Consider the following 20,496-nt stretch of genomic DNA (forward strand, 5'->3'; position numbering starts at 1 on the left):
GCACATGCATATTTTGTATTTTTGCATTAGTGCGGCATACTCACTGGACTCTACATTCTACACTGACACTCCCAACACACACACACAAAACATAAGCTCTCACACACACACTTGCATATTGACGCCACACACACACATTCAAACTCTTTACATACGCTGCTACTACTCTGTTTAATATCTACCCTGATTGCCTAGTCACTTTTACCCCTACCTACATGTACATATTACCTCAAATACCTCGTACCCCTGCACATTGACTCGTTACCGGTACTTCTTGTACATAGCCTCGTTATTTTTATTTTATTGTGTTACCATTTTCTTTTTTTCTTTAGCAAATATTTCATACTTTTTAACTGCATTGTTGGGTAGCTATTTTCAAAGTATTTCTGCTGTTTTGTTTCATACTCTGGTAAATGCACAAAATAAATATGAATCCCATATCCCCGCTCGCGGAGCAACAGTGCCTGGAGGCTGTGCGCACCACTGTAAGGAAGTGCTGAAAGGTTCATTTTTAGAAGCCCACAGCACAGGCATAGAAGTTGGTCAGATATACCTGAAAGGCTACTGAAGTGTGACTTTGTCCTCGTGTTTCTTGGCTATTTAGGCCTACATTTTTTTGTTCACACGCTAGGTTGTTTTTCAATGTTAGTTTGAGATTATTTCAGTCAGTTTAAGTACTAGCGAAGAGGCGTTGAAGATAAACATTAATTTTCACTGCTACCACAGCAACCTCCCGCCCTTAAAGGGCGACTGCACTTCCTGATTTGGGCTCGTTTTAGATTTGGTTCATTAATAAGTGCTAGTGGCCATGACTGAATTCAAACGTGAGTTGCTTCAGGGGTGTGGTTTGATGTGGGTGTCTCTTGTGTGTGTTCGCAGGTGGAAAAAGACTTAGCCAAATTATTTAGCCAATTAGCTTCAGCCAGCTGGTGTGCGACCGTGGCAAAATTGGTTTGACTTTGGATAGCCCATCTCTGGGGATAGTTAGGGACCGTCAATAAATTACACAATGTACAGTGCATTCGGAAAGTATTCAGACCCCTTGACTTTATTCTAAAAATGATGAAATTGGGGGTTTTCCTCATCAATCCACATACAATACCCATAATGACATAGCAAAAACAGGTAAACAAAAAACAGAAATATCAAATTTACATAAGTATTCAGACTCTTTACTCAGTACTTTGTTGAAGCACATTTGGCAGCGATAACAGCCTCAAGTCTTATTGGGTATGACGCTACAAGCTTGGCACACCTGTATTTGGGGAGTTTCTCCCATTCTTCTCTGCAGATCCTTTCAAGCACTGTCAGGTTGGATGGGGAGCGTCGCTGCACAGGTCTCTCCAGAGATGTTCGATCGGGTTCAAGTCCGGGCTCTGGCTGGGCAAATCATGCCACTCATGCGTTGTCTTGGCTGTGTGCTTAGGGTCGTTGTCCTCTTGGAAGGTGAACCTTCTCCCCCAGTCTGAGGCCCTGAGCGCTCTGGAGCAGGTTTTCATCAAGGATCTCTCTGTACTTTGCTCCGTTCATCTTTCCCTCGATCCTGACTTGTCTCCCAGTCCCTGCCGCTGAAAAACATCCCCATAGCATGATGCTGCCACCACCTTGATTCACCGTAGGGATGGTGCCAGGTTTCCTCCAGACGTGACACTTGGCATTCAGGCCAAAGAGTTCAATCTTGGTTTCATCAGACCAGAGAATCTTGTTTCTCATGGTCCGAGAGTCCTTTAAGTGCCTTTTGGCAAACTCCAAGCGGGCTGTCATGTGCCTTTTACTGAGCAGTGGCTTCTGTCTGGCCACTCTACCATAAAGGCCTGATTGGTGGAGTGCAGAGATGGTTGTCCTTCTGGAAGGTTCTCCCAATGCCACAGAGGAACTCTGGAGCTCTGTCAGAGTGACCATCAGGTTATTGGTTACCTCCCTGACCATGGCCCTTCTCCCCTGATTGTTCAGGTTGGTCGAAAAATGAGTGTTGTTTTTGCTACATTAAATACATGCTTAATCATGTGGACAAGTTTCCTGCCTCTATTGTATTGTGTTTTTGAGAAAATGGGGGTCATATTAGCAGTAACTGCAAAAAGTTACTGTGAAACCAAGGTAAATGGCAGTAACTGAACTTACTGCCTTTTAGCTTGGTATTAACCTGTCCTTGGCTGCAGTTACTGCCTTTTACCTTGGTATCATATCATTTTATTCTGATAGCGATACAATCGAACCTGTATGACACCGACTGAAAGCTACACACACATACATTGCTTATCTAGGGACACAACATCATGGCACAGCATTCCCGGGGGGAAATGATGGTTGAACTTGCTCTGAAATGCCAACACCCAGACACTGGTAAGAACTAGCTAGCTAAGTGGATCTGAGAACATAATTAATTAACTAGCTAGCTAGCTAACTAGCGAGCATAGACTAACAAAGCTACCGGCTCCCATAAGACGAGATCTGCAGTTGATACTGTCATGAGTTGCCCTCATGGGTTGAGGATCAAAGATGCCGGCTAGGCAAAAGTTTGAACACCCCATTTCCTGGGTGCCAGTTTTATGACTGGTCGTAAATTCCTTGCAGAAACTTTCTTTTCAGTGCCATACAGTATTGGGAGAGGGAATTTCCTTGTGAGACAAAGGAAGTTCGTTACTATGTTGTGATGTCATTAAAGACGGTGGAACAACATAACTGTATCTCTGGGGGTGTACAGTTCCAAGTTATGAGGTTTGCATTTAATTGTTGTATAAAACAAATGATTAAGTATAATAATACTTTTGTGAAGATAACAATGTGATTTTAGCATTCTAGATGAGATTATTGTTTCTATATTGATTTGTTCTCAGTATGTGGCCACGCCCAGATGAGCACAAACATGATGAAACACCCTATTTTCTACGCAAGTATAAAACCCCTCGTGACGAAATTCACCTAAGATCAGGAAGCCCCACGGCTTAAAATGGTTGAAATTCTACAGACCAGCAGACGTGAAGCGTGAGCTAAACGTTACAAAATGGTTTAAAACTACAACTCCATTACCAAAGGAAGACCAAGCAGATTACGGTATAAGGCGGATGTTGCAAATGGTTGAATTTCTACCAGACCAGGAAGCGTGAAGCTGAAACTACACGTTACAAAATGGTTAGACCAGAAAGACCAGAAATCGTGAAACGTTAGATCACACGTTTGAAATTGAGAAATTTTGAAACTCTCAACCTCTACACGAGGTGAAGAAGACAATGCACTATACCTTATCATCTCAGTCTGCAGCTGGCATGTATAGTTGTCTAGAGAACTTTCACTAAAGACACGAGTTGGGAAGGACAATCCCTCTCCGACAACCGCTGGTACATCTGAAGTATCTATCTAACAGATCAACTCTATGAACTACAGGGTACGCTGAAGTAGCCATTCTAACCACCACTACGACCAGAAACCCTACCAAGGACATTGGGATCTCTGGTGGGCAAATCAGAGTCCTACATCATCAACTCAACTATCGAGTACAGCTACACGTAAATACATGTCCCGTGTAGCTCAGTTGGTAGAGCACGGCGCTTGCAACGCCAGGGTTGTGGGTTCGATTCCCATGGGGGGGCCAGTATGAAAATGTATGCATTCACTAACTGTAAGTCGCTCTGGATAAGAGCGTCTGCTAACTGACTAAAATGTAATGTTGCATTTCTAATCCGAATGAGCGGCTCCAATGCATTTGTATTTCCGTGAGCGTAGTTTACAAATGTCCGATAGGTGAATTCCTTTGTCTCTTCCTTTACCCCCCTCTCTCTGAATCAGCCAACCCTCCTACCCAAGCATTCATGCTATTGTTAGTCCAGTCCACTAGGGACCTGTTTTCATTGTATTACGTTAGTAATCAATAACCTGTGTGTGTGTGGGAGTCTCCCGAGTGGCGCAGTGGTCTAAGGCACAGCATCGCAGTCCTAGCTGTGCCACTAGAGATCCTGGTTCGAATCCAGGCTCTGTCGTAGCCGGCCGCGACCGGGAGACCCATGGGGTGGCGCACAATTGGCCCAGCGTCGTCTAGGGTAGGGGAGGGAATGGCCGGCAGGGGATGTAGCTCAGTTTGTAGAGCATGGCGTTTGCAACGCCAGGGTTGTGGGTTCGATTCCCACGGGGGGTATTAAAAAATAAAAAATAAAATAAATAAAAATTAAAAATAAATGTATGCACTCTGAATAAGTCGCTCTGGATAAGAGTGTCTGCTAAATGACTTAAATGTAAATGTACAAGACAGGTAATAATTTAATGTAATTAAAACAATTGTAGTGCTACCTTTCACAATTATTCTTATAACAAGACATGGGCTTACTTGTAAAACACAGTATGAAATATAACTGACGCAGAACCTACATCTCCATGTAAATGCAACTGGTATCTTAACGGAAGACACACAAAGGATGCAGTTTCAACTCTGTTACACTGGCACTAATTACAGTGCTCTTTTATTAATAGCATAAATGAGAAGTATAGTAAACTAACAAATGAAAATGGCAGATAATGCTCTTTGCTTTGTTATTACCCTGCAATTTGTAACATATCATGCCAAGGAAGAAGGCAATAACTGTCGTTTAAGGGTCAAAGGTCATGTCAGAGGTCAGGGTCAACATGAATAAAAAATGAACTCATAGTAAGACAACAGATCACTACATCTCCAATGATCTCCTTGGAATTAATTTGGCTGGACAATTAAACTTTGAAGCCATCTTTCTCAGTTCCACGCTATAAGCAGTTACTGCCTTTTTGCTTGGTAGGGCAGTTATATAGACAGATGTGTGCCTTTCCAAATCATGTCCAATCAATTGAATTTACCACAGGTGGACTCCAATCAAGAGGTAGAAACATCTCAAGAATGATCAATGGAAACAGGATGCACCTGAGCTCAATTTCGAGTCTCATAGCAAAGGGTCTGAATACTTATGTAAATAAGGTATGTTTTTTTATTTGTAATTCACTTGCAAGAAAATCTAAAAACCTGTTTTCACTTTGTCATTATGGGGCCCAACCAGAGCCCAGACTTGAACCCGATCGAACATCTCTGGAGAGACCTGGAAATAGCTGTGCAGCAACGCTCCACATCCAACCTGAGAGAGCTTGAGAGGATCTGCAGAGAAAAATGGGAGAAACTCCCCAAATACAGGTGTGCCAAGCGTCATACCCAAGAAGACTCGAGGCTGTAATCGCTGCCAAAGGTGCTTCAACAAAGTACTGATTAAAGGGTATGAATACTTATGTAAATGTGATACTTCCGTTTTTTAAAATATAAATTAGCAAAAATTTATAAAAACCTGTTTTTGCTTTGTCATTATGGGGTATTGTGTGTAGATTGATGAGGGGAAAAACCCAATTTAATCAATTTTAGAATAAGGCTGTAACCTAACAAAATGTGGAAAAAGTCAAGGGGTCTGAATACTTAACTAGCCCCATAGGGATATCGAATATCAAACCAAATTGACCATGGGCATTACAATTGGGTCAAGTGCAGCTGCGCTCAGAATTGATGTTTACTTGGATGCTGCCAGATGTGGGCATGTGGGTCGGATTAAAATAAACCCAACCCAAGGAAAACGGTTACGGTACCCTTCATTCCGTGACATACCATTGTTCTATAATCTCGCAAATCTTCGTTTTGGACGAGACTGACGTTGTGACCAAAATTATCCTATTTACACTTTGTAGTCAATTTTGACACTAGAATAAATGTTTATGACTCATATAAATGCAACAGAGGCCGTTTTCATAACGAGCAGTTGCTTTTTAGGGGAAGTTTCTCTTTAAATGGGCAGCTGAACATTTGTCTCACTAAGTGAATCAAATATTTGAGGGTACATTGAGCATGGAATATCATTAAAACACTATTCCTCAAAATACTTTATTTGTGCTAAAAAAAAAAGTATTGTTGTGTTCCTACATTTTACAACTTGTGCTCCTTGTAAATGTGCTCCTTGTGCCATTCACACACGCAAAGTCTTAACCGTGACAAAGAACCACCCAATACACAGGGCACAACTCAGAAACATGAAATACCAAGAGACTAACAAAAGGTTTGTACGGAGGGAAGATATGATGAATACTGAGATGAGGAGAGAAAGAATAACAGTTGATAGATGACATTAGTGATGTCCTGCTTGAGGAGATAAGCAGCAGTTCAAACTTCATGTTATTATATAAAAGAAAGGTCAAAGGGTAACAAGGTCTCCAACTACACACACACACACACACACACACACACAGATGGACAGATGTGGAAAACTCAACAGTTTCAAATATTATGCTGAGACATTGTTCAGTAGGATACATGAAACAGTGCAGGCCAGGCACAAAATGATTTGCTGTGACATTTCCTACAGAGAGAAATGTAAATAAGCTATGAGAAAAGTAATGAAGTCTGCAGACAAGATGAAAGGCAGCGGCACTACAAATCATTTTTGGGAGCGCAAAGCAGCCAGCCGAGGTGGATTTAATGAAGAGGCCCACCTGCATTACCTCTAGTATAATTTACATAAACTACTACGCTCAGTCGTTTAACTTTCAGTTCATGTGTTTGTCACTAAATTACTTCCTTTCTGTGACATAAACCTAATTCTTTAGAGTCTAAGACATTGGGGGAGAGGGGGTGCTAACCTGACATATGAAATTGTTTTAAGATTGTCGTACTACTCATCTAGCTATTTTATTTAGAATTTTAGGACCCTTTCAGGTATCAAAATATATATATATATATATATATTTTATTATTTGATCAAATATTGATTTTGGCCATTCCTACTAAAACCCATAGAAACGCATTGAAAAACACATAAATGGCAAAAAGCACAGTCAAAAAATAAAATCATAAGAAACAAGGTGTCTGTCCTAAATCTAGGAGATTACACATATTTAACCCCTTTTTTGGATAGGAACAAAACTACCTTCATACTTCCATTTGTTTTTTAAACCGGTACTGGTTACCTTCAGACGAGTCCGTGACACTTGTGGGGGTTGTACAGAAAAATGATAATCTCCTGAACGCTACCAAACAGAAGTTGGCACATCGACGGTACCGAGTTCAGACGAGTCTCCTGACACTTGTGGGGGTCGTAGAGCAAAACACCATGGTGTTTGTAAGAGTCTCCCCTTTCCATAGACTGGTCATAATAGTTTCTAAGCCAAACCGTTCGGACGCTACAGACTTTTTCGTGAGAATACAGTTTTTCGGGATGTCTTATGGTCTGACAAACACCGCTCTAGCTCTGCCACCTTTCACCGCAGATGCGGATGTCGTGGATTGAGAATGTGGTGCATTGAGACGCATCCAAAAACTGACACCTCCATCTTAAACTGACAGATTTTGATGGGGATTATTTTGTTATGTAATTTAGTTTGACGCACCAGTGCGTCAATCGACTCTAGGGGGTTAATAAGGTAAAATCTGCTATTTTTCCAATTCAGAGACTCTCGATGGCGGAACCAAAGAGATGAAGCAGAGCGTGTTACCATGGCAACCTCCTGGCAAAACAACACTTTTTTTTTGTGCAGCAGGTAGAATACATGATCCCAAGTTCGCAGAATGAATGAATACATTGGAGAGATCCTATTAAATTAATAGAGGGGCTATGTCATAAACCCTCAGTTCCAGAATTGAGTGAAAATGGCAGCCATATTGGTCAGGGAGAAACCAGTCTAATTGCAATGAATGGAATGAATGGCAGTGGAGGCATAATCCTGATTTTACTAAGGCATGTGATATATCAGAAATGGTGTAATACAATTATTGTCAACTTAAAATATTTTCATATAATCATTGTATAAAGTTTATTCAGGTTTTATACCGATGAACTGTATAAATCGCCTCTAAAATACTGTATATGTAAACAGACACAAATGAAGGTTCATGTCCATTCTAGTATTCTAATTCCTAATTCTATGGAATACATACTGTATTGTCTATTTTGTGAGCAACAGACATTGATCTTCAGCCTATCTCAACTACCCCACCCCCAAGAAACACACACACATTGAACTGCACAAGACAAGAGTCCACTAAGTGTGTGTCCTGCAATCTAAAGCTTACCACTGTTCTCTTACACAAGAACGTGTGTGCAAACCTAGAAACCCAACGATGGCGCAGGAGCGAAGAAGAAATACTTCAAGACCACAAAACGACTCAATGAACACTCAAAATGACAAGAGAAACCAAACACCCTCAGCACTAAGGAAGCGAGAGAGAAACACTCCCGGGGTGGTTTGAGCCAGTGAAAGTGCCAAGGAAGGATTAGGAGGCGGTTGTGTGGTTTTCGAAACATTTGCTGATCGTTTGGGAAGTGTATAATAGTAAAGTGTTGAGCAGAGAGAGAATGAGTCGAGTTCCGTCCGGTGCGTCCACAGAATTAAATAGGACTTCTATGGGTGTGTCAGGCCCCAGGTGCTAAGCAGACAAAGCGAACCTTGTGTTTGTTCTGAGAAAAACAAAATTAAAGCACTCAATAAAGGCTCCGATAACTGCTCATTACCAAAACACTACTACCTACCGCCACAATCACAATCAACACTTTATTGTAGTGACGGCACAGTAGTCACAGGGTTTTCCGTTGGCCCAAAAAAAATAAATGAAAAGCCGATAAATAATATTGCTGCCGGCCAATTGTCCATGAGTGGGGAAAAAAGCCCATTGCGAAATAATGCATTTTAGCCTATTAATTGATTGAAATACCAGTCAATGTAGAGAGAGAGCTGCCAGAAACTGCTCAAACAGGTGTTTGTTACTGCTGGAGTGAAATAAGCCCAATCATTGCGCAACATTTTTAAAAGCAATCACCTGTAAAACAAACTATGGCGACGATTAAAAAGAAAACATTTACTTAATTGTTTGAAACCTGAACGTTTTACTACATATTAATGAGGCATGTCTTACCTTTTTCAAAGTAGCCTAGCCAAAATCAAACCAAACGTGCAGGTTATTATTTGAGAAAAACTTCAATATGCCATTGAAACCAGTAGCTGTTTTCTCTCATGTTCTATTGGTTTTCAAAATATCTTTCTTTAATTGTCCAGTAGCCAAAGGAACAATCCTAGTCATATTAGCAACTCATGCTAGTTGTTGCATATTTCCAACTACTGCCTTGTGCGCATTGCTGCGCTTATAATGTGAAGAAATAATAGTTTATCACCATTTTATGCTAAACGTTCTGATCTGTTGCATGAACCTCATTGCTTTTTTAAAATGTTGGATGTAGGCTGGTTGTATGAATTCTGGATCCATCATCCCACAACTGTCCCTGAGGCTATTAGGAATAGGCTATTTATTTATTGCACAGAACGACAAGCTGACCAATAAATAATAATAATAATAATATGCCATTTAGCAGACGCTTTTATCCAAAGCGACTTACAGTCATGCGTGCATACATTTTTTGTGTATGGGTGGTCCCGGGGATCGAACCCACTACCTTGGCGTTACAAGCGCCGTGCTCTACCAGCTGAGCTACAGAGGACCACACATAGAATAGGGCAACCTTTCTACTATGGGGATAGTAGATTAACATAGACAAGTGATTTTTCAATGCAGCGCGTACTGGCTTAGAGTAGGCATAGGCTAACATACATTTCTTCTCCTTTCTTTGCAAAGGAAAATGTTGGCCTTTTATAAACACATTTCATGCAATTCTACTACACTTTATATGACTGGAGACATTAGCAGAAAATGTTTTTATACGACACAAATGACAGGGTAGCCTACTCTGCTGACATTGACAAACAGATCAATAAAAACGACGTTCTGTGATCCATATATTAGGCCTACGAAAAGGAGAGACACAAATACAATGACGTTAATCTAACCTGGAAGAGGAAAATGAATGATAAAGACGGTGAATATGCACACTCACCGGAGATATGACGCTAATTAGGCTATATAATTTTGCCATTTTAATTCAATTTACTTTAGGGAAAGCTTAGCTTCCCCTAGCCTTATGGACACGCCGCCTTTGTATTCGCCAATGTATCTTTAAATTGCTCATCGGAATTCGGTAAGAATGACACACGCCGTTGCATCCGAGTTGCATGTTCTGTTAAGAGGACTTACCATGAACTAAATGTGATTTCTGTCATTCTGAGAACCGTGGGTGGATGCCCTAATCAGGTTATGCAACCAATGCATATTGGTCCGGTACATTTCTTAAATGTCCTGTAAATAATATCATGTACATTACGTGATCCGGGGAGGGTATAGATGTGTGTAAGCGAGCGAGAGAGACAATGTGTGTGCGTTTGTGTTTATATTTGTGTGAGCATGTGTGTCTGTCTGTGTGAAGAGGAACAACAAGCTGTAGTAAACACACTCGCTTTTCTTCGGTGGAGGTACAGCAATCATGTGCCTCTCCCTGGCCCAGGCAAAGGCACCAGGAAAAACACCCACACACACACACACCGGCCTTTCAAAACAAACAACCTCACACATGGCCCTGGAGTCTGGCGCGAGAACCCAGTACCTGAATGAATAGATTAGGAATAAGCCCCTGCAAAGACTGGTTTGATGCTCCACTTGAAGCTTCAATTTAAATCCAGTGGAGTCATTGGACTCTCTGATCATTGAAGCAGCAGATGACCTATGACCTACTTCTTGGACCAAGACAATAGCATTGTGGAAAGACTTTTAATGCCAACAAGACCCCATTAAAATGACAGTACATCTCTCAACTCTTTGTATCTATGGCTCTGGGTGGTTATAATCGTTCCCTGTACATGCTTGATGTCACGTTGAAGTCGTGCGAATGAATGGAGCTAGCATAGCAATAAAGCAAAACGCTCACAGCAAGAACAAGTCGCCCTTGAAAATATACCTGACCCTGAATCAATAGTCTGGGGAAGCCAGTACCTATTCGGTTTTGTTCTTCTGATCTCATGCTCAGTCAGTCAGCTCAGTACTGGGGTCAGAGGAACAACCTACAGCAGCCTGAAGCCGATTGCTGCCGTTCGTTTCTTTAGGTTAGCACTCCATCTAGTGGCCAGGATGCAAGCCAGCACTTGTTCACTCCCCCTCATAAAAATGGACTGGTGTAAGAAATATGCTTAACATTCTTACACACCCCATCTAATGCTTTTAAATCTATGAGGGAAAGGGAAACAAGGTAGTACAGTACACTTTCAGTAAAAGGAGGGCAAATGGAATTGGGTTCTGAGCTGGGGTCCGATTCTCTACAATTCTCCCTCTCAGGGTGCCCTCATTCTCCCCCCACCCCCCTCCCGTTTGGACACATTTCATTTACAATTCACAGTGCTGTTACGGACCATTAAAAAACAGACTTACTCCATGGGGATTCTGAACTGCACTGTGTCCGGAGGCTGCTCCTTCCCTGGTCGGACCAGAGTCAGGGAGAATGGTGGCCGGAAGATCCTCAGCTGGGGGTTCCCGATCTGGTACAGAGGGTATCTGTATGGAGAACAGGAGACTGGGTTGAAGGAGAGCCCTAGCACACTTTCCAGGGTCAGTTTCTCAGACCCCTACTCCTGGACTAAAAGGTATGCTCAATATAGATTATCAATGGAAAGTGTTTTTAGTCCAATAACAGTCTTAATAATCTGGATCCAGGAAACTGGTCCATAGAATCAATGCACATTATTGTGGCTATAGCTATGATTTTGGCCAACATGGTCTTCTTCTGAACAGTGAGAGTAGAAAGTGAGCAAGTGCAGTCAGTACAATACAGGGAAGGGGACTAATGTCAATGGGACCCATGTCAATGGGGAGCATTTCAATAGTCCTGGTCCTCCCCTCTTCTCCATTCCTAGGTGCATGACAAGTGAAAATGTGTCAAGTAGAGTCTAGCTTTCGAGTTACAAGACAAAGAATGTCTGTTCAATCAATTTGCCAATATCAAAAGTCATTTTAACTAGCCGACTGTCCCTTAGCCCGACTACTCATCCACATCGCTCCGGCCAAACTAGCGTTTCTTCTCCACGATGAATCTGGGTTTGCTCGTGATCGGAGCACGTCTCTGGAGCCGCTGAGCCGGAGGAGTGTGTATCAATCCTGCTGTAGCCTAAAGATCCTTACAGTGCCTTGCAAAAGTATTCATCCCCCTTGGCGTTTTTCCTATTATGTTGCATTACAACCTGTAATTTAAATTGATTTTTATTTGGGATTTCATGTCATGGACAAAATAGTCAGAATTGGTGAAATGGAATGAAAACAATAACTTGTTTCAAAGAATTCTAAAAAATAAATAACGGAAAAGTGGTGCGTGCATATGTATTCACCCCCTTTGCTGTGAAGACCCTAAATAAGATCTGGTGCAACCAATTACCTTCAGAAGTCACATAATTAGTTAAATAAAGTCCACCTGTGTGCAATCTAACTGTCACATGATCTGTCACATGATCTCAGTATATATACACCTGTTCTGAAAGGCCCCAGAGTCTGCAACACCACTAAGCAAGGGGCACCACCAAGCATGCGGCACCATGAAGACCAAGGAGCTCTCCAAACAGGTCAGGGACAAAGTTGTGGAGAAGTACAGATCAGGGTTGGGTTATAAAAAAATATCAGAAACTTTGAACATCCCACAGAGCACCATTAAATCCATTAGAATTTTTTTTGAAAGAATATGGCACCAAAACAAAGCTGCCAAGAGAGGGCCATCCACCAAACCTCACGGACCAGGCAAGGAGGGCATTAATCAGAGAAGCAACAAAGAGACCAAAGATAACCCTGAAGGAGCTGCAAAGCTCCACAGCGGAGATTGGAGTATCTGTCCATAGGACCACTTTAAGCCGTACACTCCACAGAGCTGGGCTTTACTGAAGAGTGGCCAGAAAAAAGCCATTGCTTAAAGAAAAAAATAAGCAAACACGTTTGGTGTTCGCCAAAAGGCATGTGAGAGACTCCCCAAACATATGGAAGGTACTCTGGTCAGATGAGAATAAAATTGAGCTTTTTGGCCATTAAGGAAAACGCCATGTCTGGCGCAAACCCAACACCTCTCATCACCCCGGGAACACCATCCCCACAGTGAAGCATGGTGGTGGCAGCATCATGCTGTGGGGATTTATTTCATCGGCAGGGACTGGGAAAATGGTCAGAATTGAAGGAATGATGGATGGTGCTAAATACAGGGAAATTCTGGAGGGAAACCTGTTTCAGTCTTCCAGAGATTTGAGACTGGGACGGAGGTTCACCTTCCAGCAGGACAATGACCCTAAGCATACTGCTAAAGCAACACTTGAGTGGTTTAAGGGGAAATATTTAAATGTCTTGGAATGGCCTAGTCAAAGCCCAGACCTCAATCCAATTGAGAATCTGTGGTATGACTTAAAGATTGCTGTACAGTAGCGGAACCCATCCAACTTGAAGGAGCTGGAACAGTTTTGCCTTGAAGAATGGGCAAAAATCCCAGTGGCGGGGGGGGGGTGAATAGTTATGCACACTTAAGTTCAATTTTTTTGTCTTATCTCATGTTTGTTTTACAAAAAAATATATTTTGCATCTTCAAAGTGTTGGCATGTTGTGTAATTCAAATGATACAAACCCCCAAAAAATCAATTTTAATTCCAGGTTGTAAGGCAATAAAATAGGAAAAATGCCAAGGGGGGTGAATACTTAAGCAAGCTACTGTACAGTCGCCGTAAACACACTGTGACATCTGCTGATGTAAAAAGGGCTTTATAAATAAATGTGATTGATTGATTTTCCGTTTCTGCAGGTTCAATGATGTTGAATTTAAGACTTTAAACCTTTTATTGTGTTCGCAACACACCTGCTAATATTTCTTGTCGGGAATGAGCCCAGTATTTTTAGGGTATGCTCTTTCACCAAAAGCTATAGCCTACATGGCTCATATTGTCAGGCATGTGTGCTATTTTAGCAATGTAAACTAACAGATGTAGTAGCATAGTGGCTAGGCGATAGGTTAGTGATGGGCGAGTTGACTCATAACCCGCAGTCCCCGCAGTTACAGTGCCTTCGAAAAGTATTGACTTTTTCCACATTTCGTTACGTTACAGCCTTATTCTAAAATTGATTAAATCGTTTTTTTCCCCCCTCATCAATCTACACTCAATACCCCATAATGACAAAGCAAAAACAGTTGTTTTTCTGTGCCAATGAAAAAAATGAAATATACATTTACATAAGTATTCAGACCCTTTACTCAGTACTTTGTTGAAGCACCTTTGGCAGCGATTACAGCATAGAGTCTTCTTGGGTATGACGCTACAAGCTTGGCACACCTGTATTTGGGAAGTTTCTCCCATTCTTCTCTGCAGATCCTCGTAAGCTCTGTCAGGTTGGATGGGGAGCTTCGCTGCACAGCTATTTTCAGGTCTCTCCAGAGATGTTTGATCGGGTTCAATTCCCGGCTCTGGCTGGGCCACTCAAGGACATTCAGAGACTTGTCCCGAAGCCACTCATGCGTTGTCTTGGCTGTGTGCTTAGGGTCGGTTGTCCTGTTGGAAGGTCAAACTTCGCCCCAGTCTGAGGTCCGGAACGCTCTGGAGCAGGTTTTCATCAAGGATCTCTCTGTACTTTGCTCTGTCCATCTTTGCCTCGAGTCTGACTAGTTTCTTAGTCCCTGCCGCTGAAAAACATCCCCACAGCATGATGCTGCTACCACCATGCTTCACCGTAGGGATGGTGCCAGGTTTCCTCCAGACATGACACTTGGTATTCAGGCCAAAGAGTTCAACCTTGGTTTCATCAGACCAGATAATCTAGTTTCTCATGATCAGAGAGTCCTTTAGGTGCCTTCTGGCAAACTCCAAGTGGGCTGTCATGTTCCTTCTACTGAGGAGTGGCTTCCGTCTGGCCACTCTACCATAACAGCCTGATTGGTGGAGTACTGTAGAGATGGTTGTCCTTCTAGAAGGTTCTCCCATCTCCACAGAAGAGCTCTGTCAGAGAGACCATCGGGTTCTTGGTCACCTCCCTGACCAAAGCACTTCTCCCCCGATTGCTCAGTTCGGCCGGGCGGCCAGCTCTAGGAAGAGTCTTGGTGGTTCCAAACTTCTTCCATTTAAGAATGATGGAAGCCACTGTGTTCTTGGGGACCTTCAATGCTGCAGACATTTTTGGTACCCTTCCCCAGGTCTGTGCCTCGACACAACCCTGTCTCGGAGCTCTATGGACAATTCCTTCAACCTCATGGCTTGGTTTTGCTCTGACATGCACTGTCAACTGTGGGACCTTATTTAGACAGGTGTGTGCCTTTCCAAATCATGTCCAATCAATTGAATTTACCACAGGTGGACTCCAATCAAGTGGTAGAAACATCAAGGATGATCAATGGAAACAGGATGCACCTGAGCTCAATTTTGAGTCTCATAGCAAAGGGTCTGAATACGTAAATAAGCAATTTCTGTTTTTTATTTTTAATACATTTGCAACCATTTCTAAAAACCTGTTTTCGCTTTGTCATTATGGGGTATTGTGTGTAGATTGCTGAGGATTAAAAATATATATATTTGGAATAAGGCTGTAACGTAACAAAATGCGGAAAAAGTAAAGGGGTCTGAATACTTTCCGCGGGGCGTGCGGGTTTAGAGTCATGAAATATTGTGTGAATGAAGGGCAGATGGTTGTATAAAGAGAAAACAATGCATTAAAAATCAATAAATGTATCATTCTTGTGCAATTCATATCTACAGTATATGCTACATTGAGTATTTTCTTTCATTATTTTTATCTGACGTTAGCGCGTAGCTTAAACCTAAGCTTCAGGGCCTAACTGTAGTGCACCAAATACTTGCCAATTGCTAAATGCTTTTGGGAACTTGGGCAGAAAAAGTTAACATTGATCCACTGAGGCAAAAAGGACAATGTCGGAGTTTAATTAAATAAGAGAAGAGCTGCGAAATGGAGAGTTGAAAATAAGGGAGGGCCAGAAGAGTAGTGAAATGTTTGGGACATTTTTTGTAAAGTGGTTAAAGAGGATGATAGCAGTGTTGAATATGTTATGTCTGATGATTGAGAGGGGCTATACAAATTAGACAGTCACAAGACAGGGACTTCAAAATGGCACGTCAAGGTAACTGTACTGTTCAGATCATATAGTCGGGCGGTTGCGGATGGATTATTAGCAATTGCTGGCGGGTGGGGGTCAACAAACAGCTCACCCACGCATCACTACTATTGATGGCTGAAGCATGGGGTTGCACATCTGCATTTGTTTAGACAACCCAATGGGCTAATCATTAGCTAGTTCACAGATTCTAGGCCTAAGTGTTCAGAATTTTCGCTCCGATACCAATACTAGCTTAGTATAATAATACTCAATACTATAACAATACCACTGTGAACAAAATGCAGTGAAGTCAAATATACAGCACTGTAGAAAACACGTCGTCAACTCTCCATCTGGAGAGCTAGGCCACAGGGTGTACATGATTTTGATCCAGCACTGCTCTAACACACCTGAGTCAGCTTAACAAGGTCCTGTTCAGTAGTCGATATGTAGAATATGGTGTATTACAGTAGGGCTGGAACAAAAGTCTACACACCCAGTAGCTCTCTTGGAGGTATTATGATAGAACATTAGCCTAAAACCAAAAAGTGTAATAAAATAGTGAATCAGGTATCAAATGGCTATACTTCAAAGCAAATTAGCTAAGTGGGAGGGCTCTAAACTGACTTTTTCCAGTGCCAAGTAAGACATAAAAGTGAGCTATTTCATCGAAAATGTTCAGGGAATGCTTTATGGATATTTTGATGTGCAACATGTCAAAATAGGATTCAGAATAATCAGATATCTTTTTGGCTCTTTAGAGATTAATTTGCCTGCATGTGTTTTGTGCATATTTGCCTAGGCTATGCTACATAATTTACCACGAGGAAGTGAGAACTCAAAACACATTAGCTAGATCGCTAACTCTTAATATGATATTGTTGCTAGTAGGGATGTAACGATTCACCAACCGGTCCACGGTTCAAATGTTTAAGGTATGAGTGCATTGGTCTGCGGGACCCCAAACCAATCCAAATGTAGCATGCATCGGTCAGAAAATCTATTTAAAAGTTATGAATCAGCAGTTCACTAAATGCTCTGCTAAAATGACCATTTCTACCTTTCAAAAAGACCTCTCATCTTTTGTAAGGACAGTGTCAAACTAAAAATGTAATTATGTTGACAGTCATTGATCTAAAAGTAATTTTGCATGCCGAACAACCCCAGGCAAAATCAGTAGCCTAGTCAAACTGCATGCGCTGATCAACGAGAGGTAGGCCTATTCCTGATCTAGCACATCTGTGAGTCACCTTCAGTAATCAAATGTTTGTAAAATGGCTTGCGGAATATTAGGCTTTATTAGTTGAGAGACAATCAATGTAATTAGCTAGATTATTTTTGATCAAATGCGCTGTTGAAAACTGTGTTTTACAGGAATAAAAGCATCTTACGTTACCACCATAGACAACTCTCATCTGGCTATAGGCTTGATGCATAGGCTACATACAATTGTATTTATATTGCTCAGGTTCACCATCCGCTTGAAACGACAGCATACACTATATATACAAAAGTATGTGGACATCCCTTCAAATTCGTGGATTCGGCTATTTCAGCCACACCCGTTGCTGACAGGTGTATAAAATGGAGCACACAGCCATGCAATCTCCAATCATTGGCAGTAGAAATGGCCTTACTGAAGAGCTCAGAGACTTTAAACATGGCACCTTTAAAGGATGTCACCTTTACAACAAGTCAGTTCGTAAAATTTCTGCCCTGCTAGAGCTTCACCGGTCAGCTGTAAGTGCTGTTATTGTGAAGTGGAAACATCTTGGAGCAACAACGGCTCAGCCGCTAAGTGGTAGGCCACACAAGCACACAGAATGGGACCGCAGAGTGCTAAAAATCGTGTCCTCGGTTGCAACACTCACTACCGAGTTCCAAACTGCCAATTTAAGCAATGTCAGTACAAGAACTGTTCGTCGGGAGCTTCGTGAAATGGGTTTCCTTGGACGAGCAGCCGCAAACAAGCCTAAGATGACCATGCGCAATGTCAAACGTCGGCTGGAGTGACGTAAAGCTCGCCGCCATTGGACTCTGGAGCAGTGGAAATGCGTTCACTGGAGTGATGAATCATGCTTTACCATCTGGCAGTTCGACGGACGAATCTGGGTTTGGCAGATGCCAGGAGAACGTTATGTTCAGGTGTTGTTTTTCCATGGTTCGGGCTAGGTACCTTAGTTCCAGTGAAGGGAAATCTTAACCTACAGTATACAATGACATTCTAGACAATTCTGTGCTTCCAACTTTGTGGCAACAGTTTGGGGAAGGCCCTTTCCTGTTTCAGCATGACAACGCCCCCGTGCACAAAGCGAGGTCAATATAGAAATGGTTTGTCGAGATCTGTGTAGGAGAAATTGACTGGCCTTCACAGAGCCCTGACCCCAACCCCATCGAACACCTTTGGGATGAATTGGAATACCGACTGCGAACCAGGCCTAATCGCCCAACATCAGTGGCAGACCTCACTAATGCTCTTGTGGCTGAATGGAACAAGTCCCCGCAGCCTTGCCAGAAGAGTGGAGGCTGTTATTGAAGCAAAGGGAGGACCAACTCCATATTAATGCCCATGATTTTGGAATGACATGTTCGACAAGCAGGTGTCCACATACTTTTGCTCATGTAGTGTATATATGGTCATTTTAATAATAATAATTTCATAACGAGGACAGCAATTACTTTTGCTTCCTGCACTGCATTGGTCAATGTGGGAGATGAAACGGTCTACACCATTCGATTATGAGATAGGGTTGGATATACAGCTCTGGAAAAAATTAAGAGACCACTGCACATTTTTCTTAAATCAGCATCTCTACATGTATGATAGCCATTCCATTCCAGTGTCTGTTGAATTCCAACACAGGCACACCTCATTCTACTGAATTAGGTACTGATTAGGTGATCACCTGAATCAAATCTTATTTAACAAGGAAAAGTATAAAAACCACTGCTGTGGTCATCACTTTCCTTTTGCAATAGGACCAGCTGGATGGCAAAAACAGTGGTAATAGTACCTCAAAAGTAATATTAATCAAAAAAGTACTAATAACCATGCCAAAAGAGTTGAAAAGGAAAGTTTTGAGTGAGGAAAAGAAGGGTTCAATTCTGGCTTTACTGGCAGAGGGATACAGTGAGCGTCAGGTTGCTTCCATCCTTAAAATTTCAAAGACGGCGGTTCATAAGAACAAGGTCAAACAGCAGACATTGGGGACAACAAAGCTACAGACCGGCAGAGGGCGAAAACGACTCTCTACTGACCGGGATGACCGCCAACTCATTCGAATGTCACTCAACAACCGTAGGATGACATCAAGTGACCTACAAAAAGAATGGCAAACGGCAGCTGGGGTGAAGTGCACGGCGAGGACGGTTCGAAACAGGCTCCTAGGGGCAGGGCTGAAGTCGTGCAAAGCTAGAAAAAAGCCCTTCATCAATGAGAAGCAAAGAAGAGCCAGGCTGAGGTTTGCAAAAGACCATAAGGATTGGACCGTCGAGGACTGGACTAAGGTAATCTTCTCTGATGAGTCCAATTTTCAGCTTCGCTCAAAACCTGGTTGTCTAATGGTTAGATGGAGACCTGGAGAGGCCTACAAGCCACAGTGTCTCGCACCCACTGTGAAATTTGGTGGAGGATCGGTGATGATCTGGGGGTGCTTCAGCAAGGCTGGAATCGGGCAGATCAAGCCACGTACAAGGTTGTCCTGGAAGAAAACTTGCTTCCTTTTGCTCTGACATTGTTCCCCAACTCTGAGGATCGTTTTTTCCAGCAGGACAATGTGCCATGCCACACAGCCAGGTCAATAAAGGTGTGGATGGAGGACCACCAGATCAAGACCCTGTCATGGCCAGCCCAATCTCCAGACCTGAACCCCATTAAAAACTTCTGGAATGTGATCAAGAGGAAGATGGATGGTCACAAGCCATCAAACAAAGCCGAGCTGCTTGATGTTTTGCGCCAGGAGTGGCATAAAGTCACCCAACATCAATGTGAAAGACAGACATGGCGCCAGACATGGCGTTTTCCTTGATGGCCAAAAAGCTCAATTTTAGTCTCATCTGACCAGAGTACCTTCTGCTAATTTCTTTCTTTAAGCAATGGCTTTTTTCTGGCCACTCTTCCGTAAAGCCCAGCTCTGTGGAGTGTACGGCTTAAAGTGGTCCTATGGACAGATACTCCAATCTCCGCTGTGGAGCTTTGCAGATCCTTCAGGGTTATCTTTGGTCTCTTTGTTGCCTCTCTGATTAATGCCCTCCTTGCCTGGTCCGTGAGCTTTGGTGGGCGGCCCTCTCTTGGCAGGTTTGTTGTGGTGCCATATTCTTTCTATTTTTTAATAATGGATTTAATGGTGCTCCGTGGGATTTTCAAAGTTTCGGATATTGTTTTATAACCCAACCCTGATCTGTACTTCTCCACAACTTTGTCCCTGACCTGTTTGGAGAGCTTCTTGGTCTTCATGGTGCCGCTTGCTTGGTGGTGCCCCTTGCTTAGTGGTGTTGCAGACTTTCAGAACAG

General features: G+C 42.4%; 1 protein-coding gene across 1 annotated transcript in view; it reads right to left on the reverse strand.

Moving 5' to 3' along the window:
- mrpl23 (mitochondrial ribosomal protein L23) overlaps positions 1 to 20,496 on the reverse strand; it is a 131,676-nt gene that overhangs the window by 85,210 nt on the left and 25,970 nt on the right. Inside the window, exon 2 of the mRNA XM_084168813.1 lies at positions 11,297 to 11,419. Coding sequence (XP_084024939.1) covers positions 11,297 to 11,419 — 123 coding nt within the window. The remainder of the gene's footprint in view (positions 1 to 11,296; positions 11,420 to 20,496) is intronic.

This window comes from Coregonus lavaretus (genome assembly GCF_964263955.1).
Source record: "Coregonus lavaretus genome assembly, chromosome: 9".
NCBI lineage: Eukaryota > Metazoa > Chordata > Actinopteri > Salmoniformes > Salmonidae > Coregonus > Coregonus lavaretus.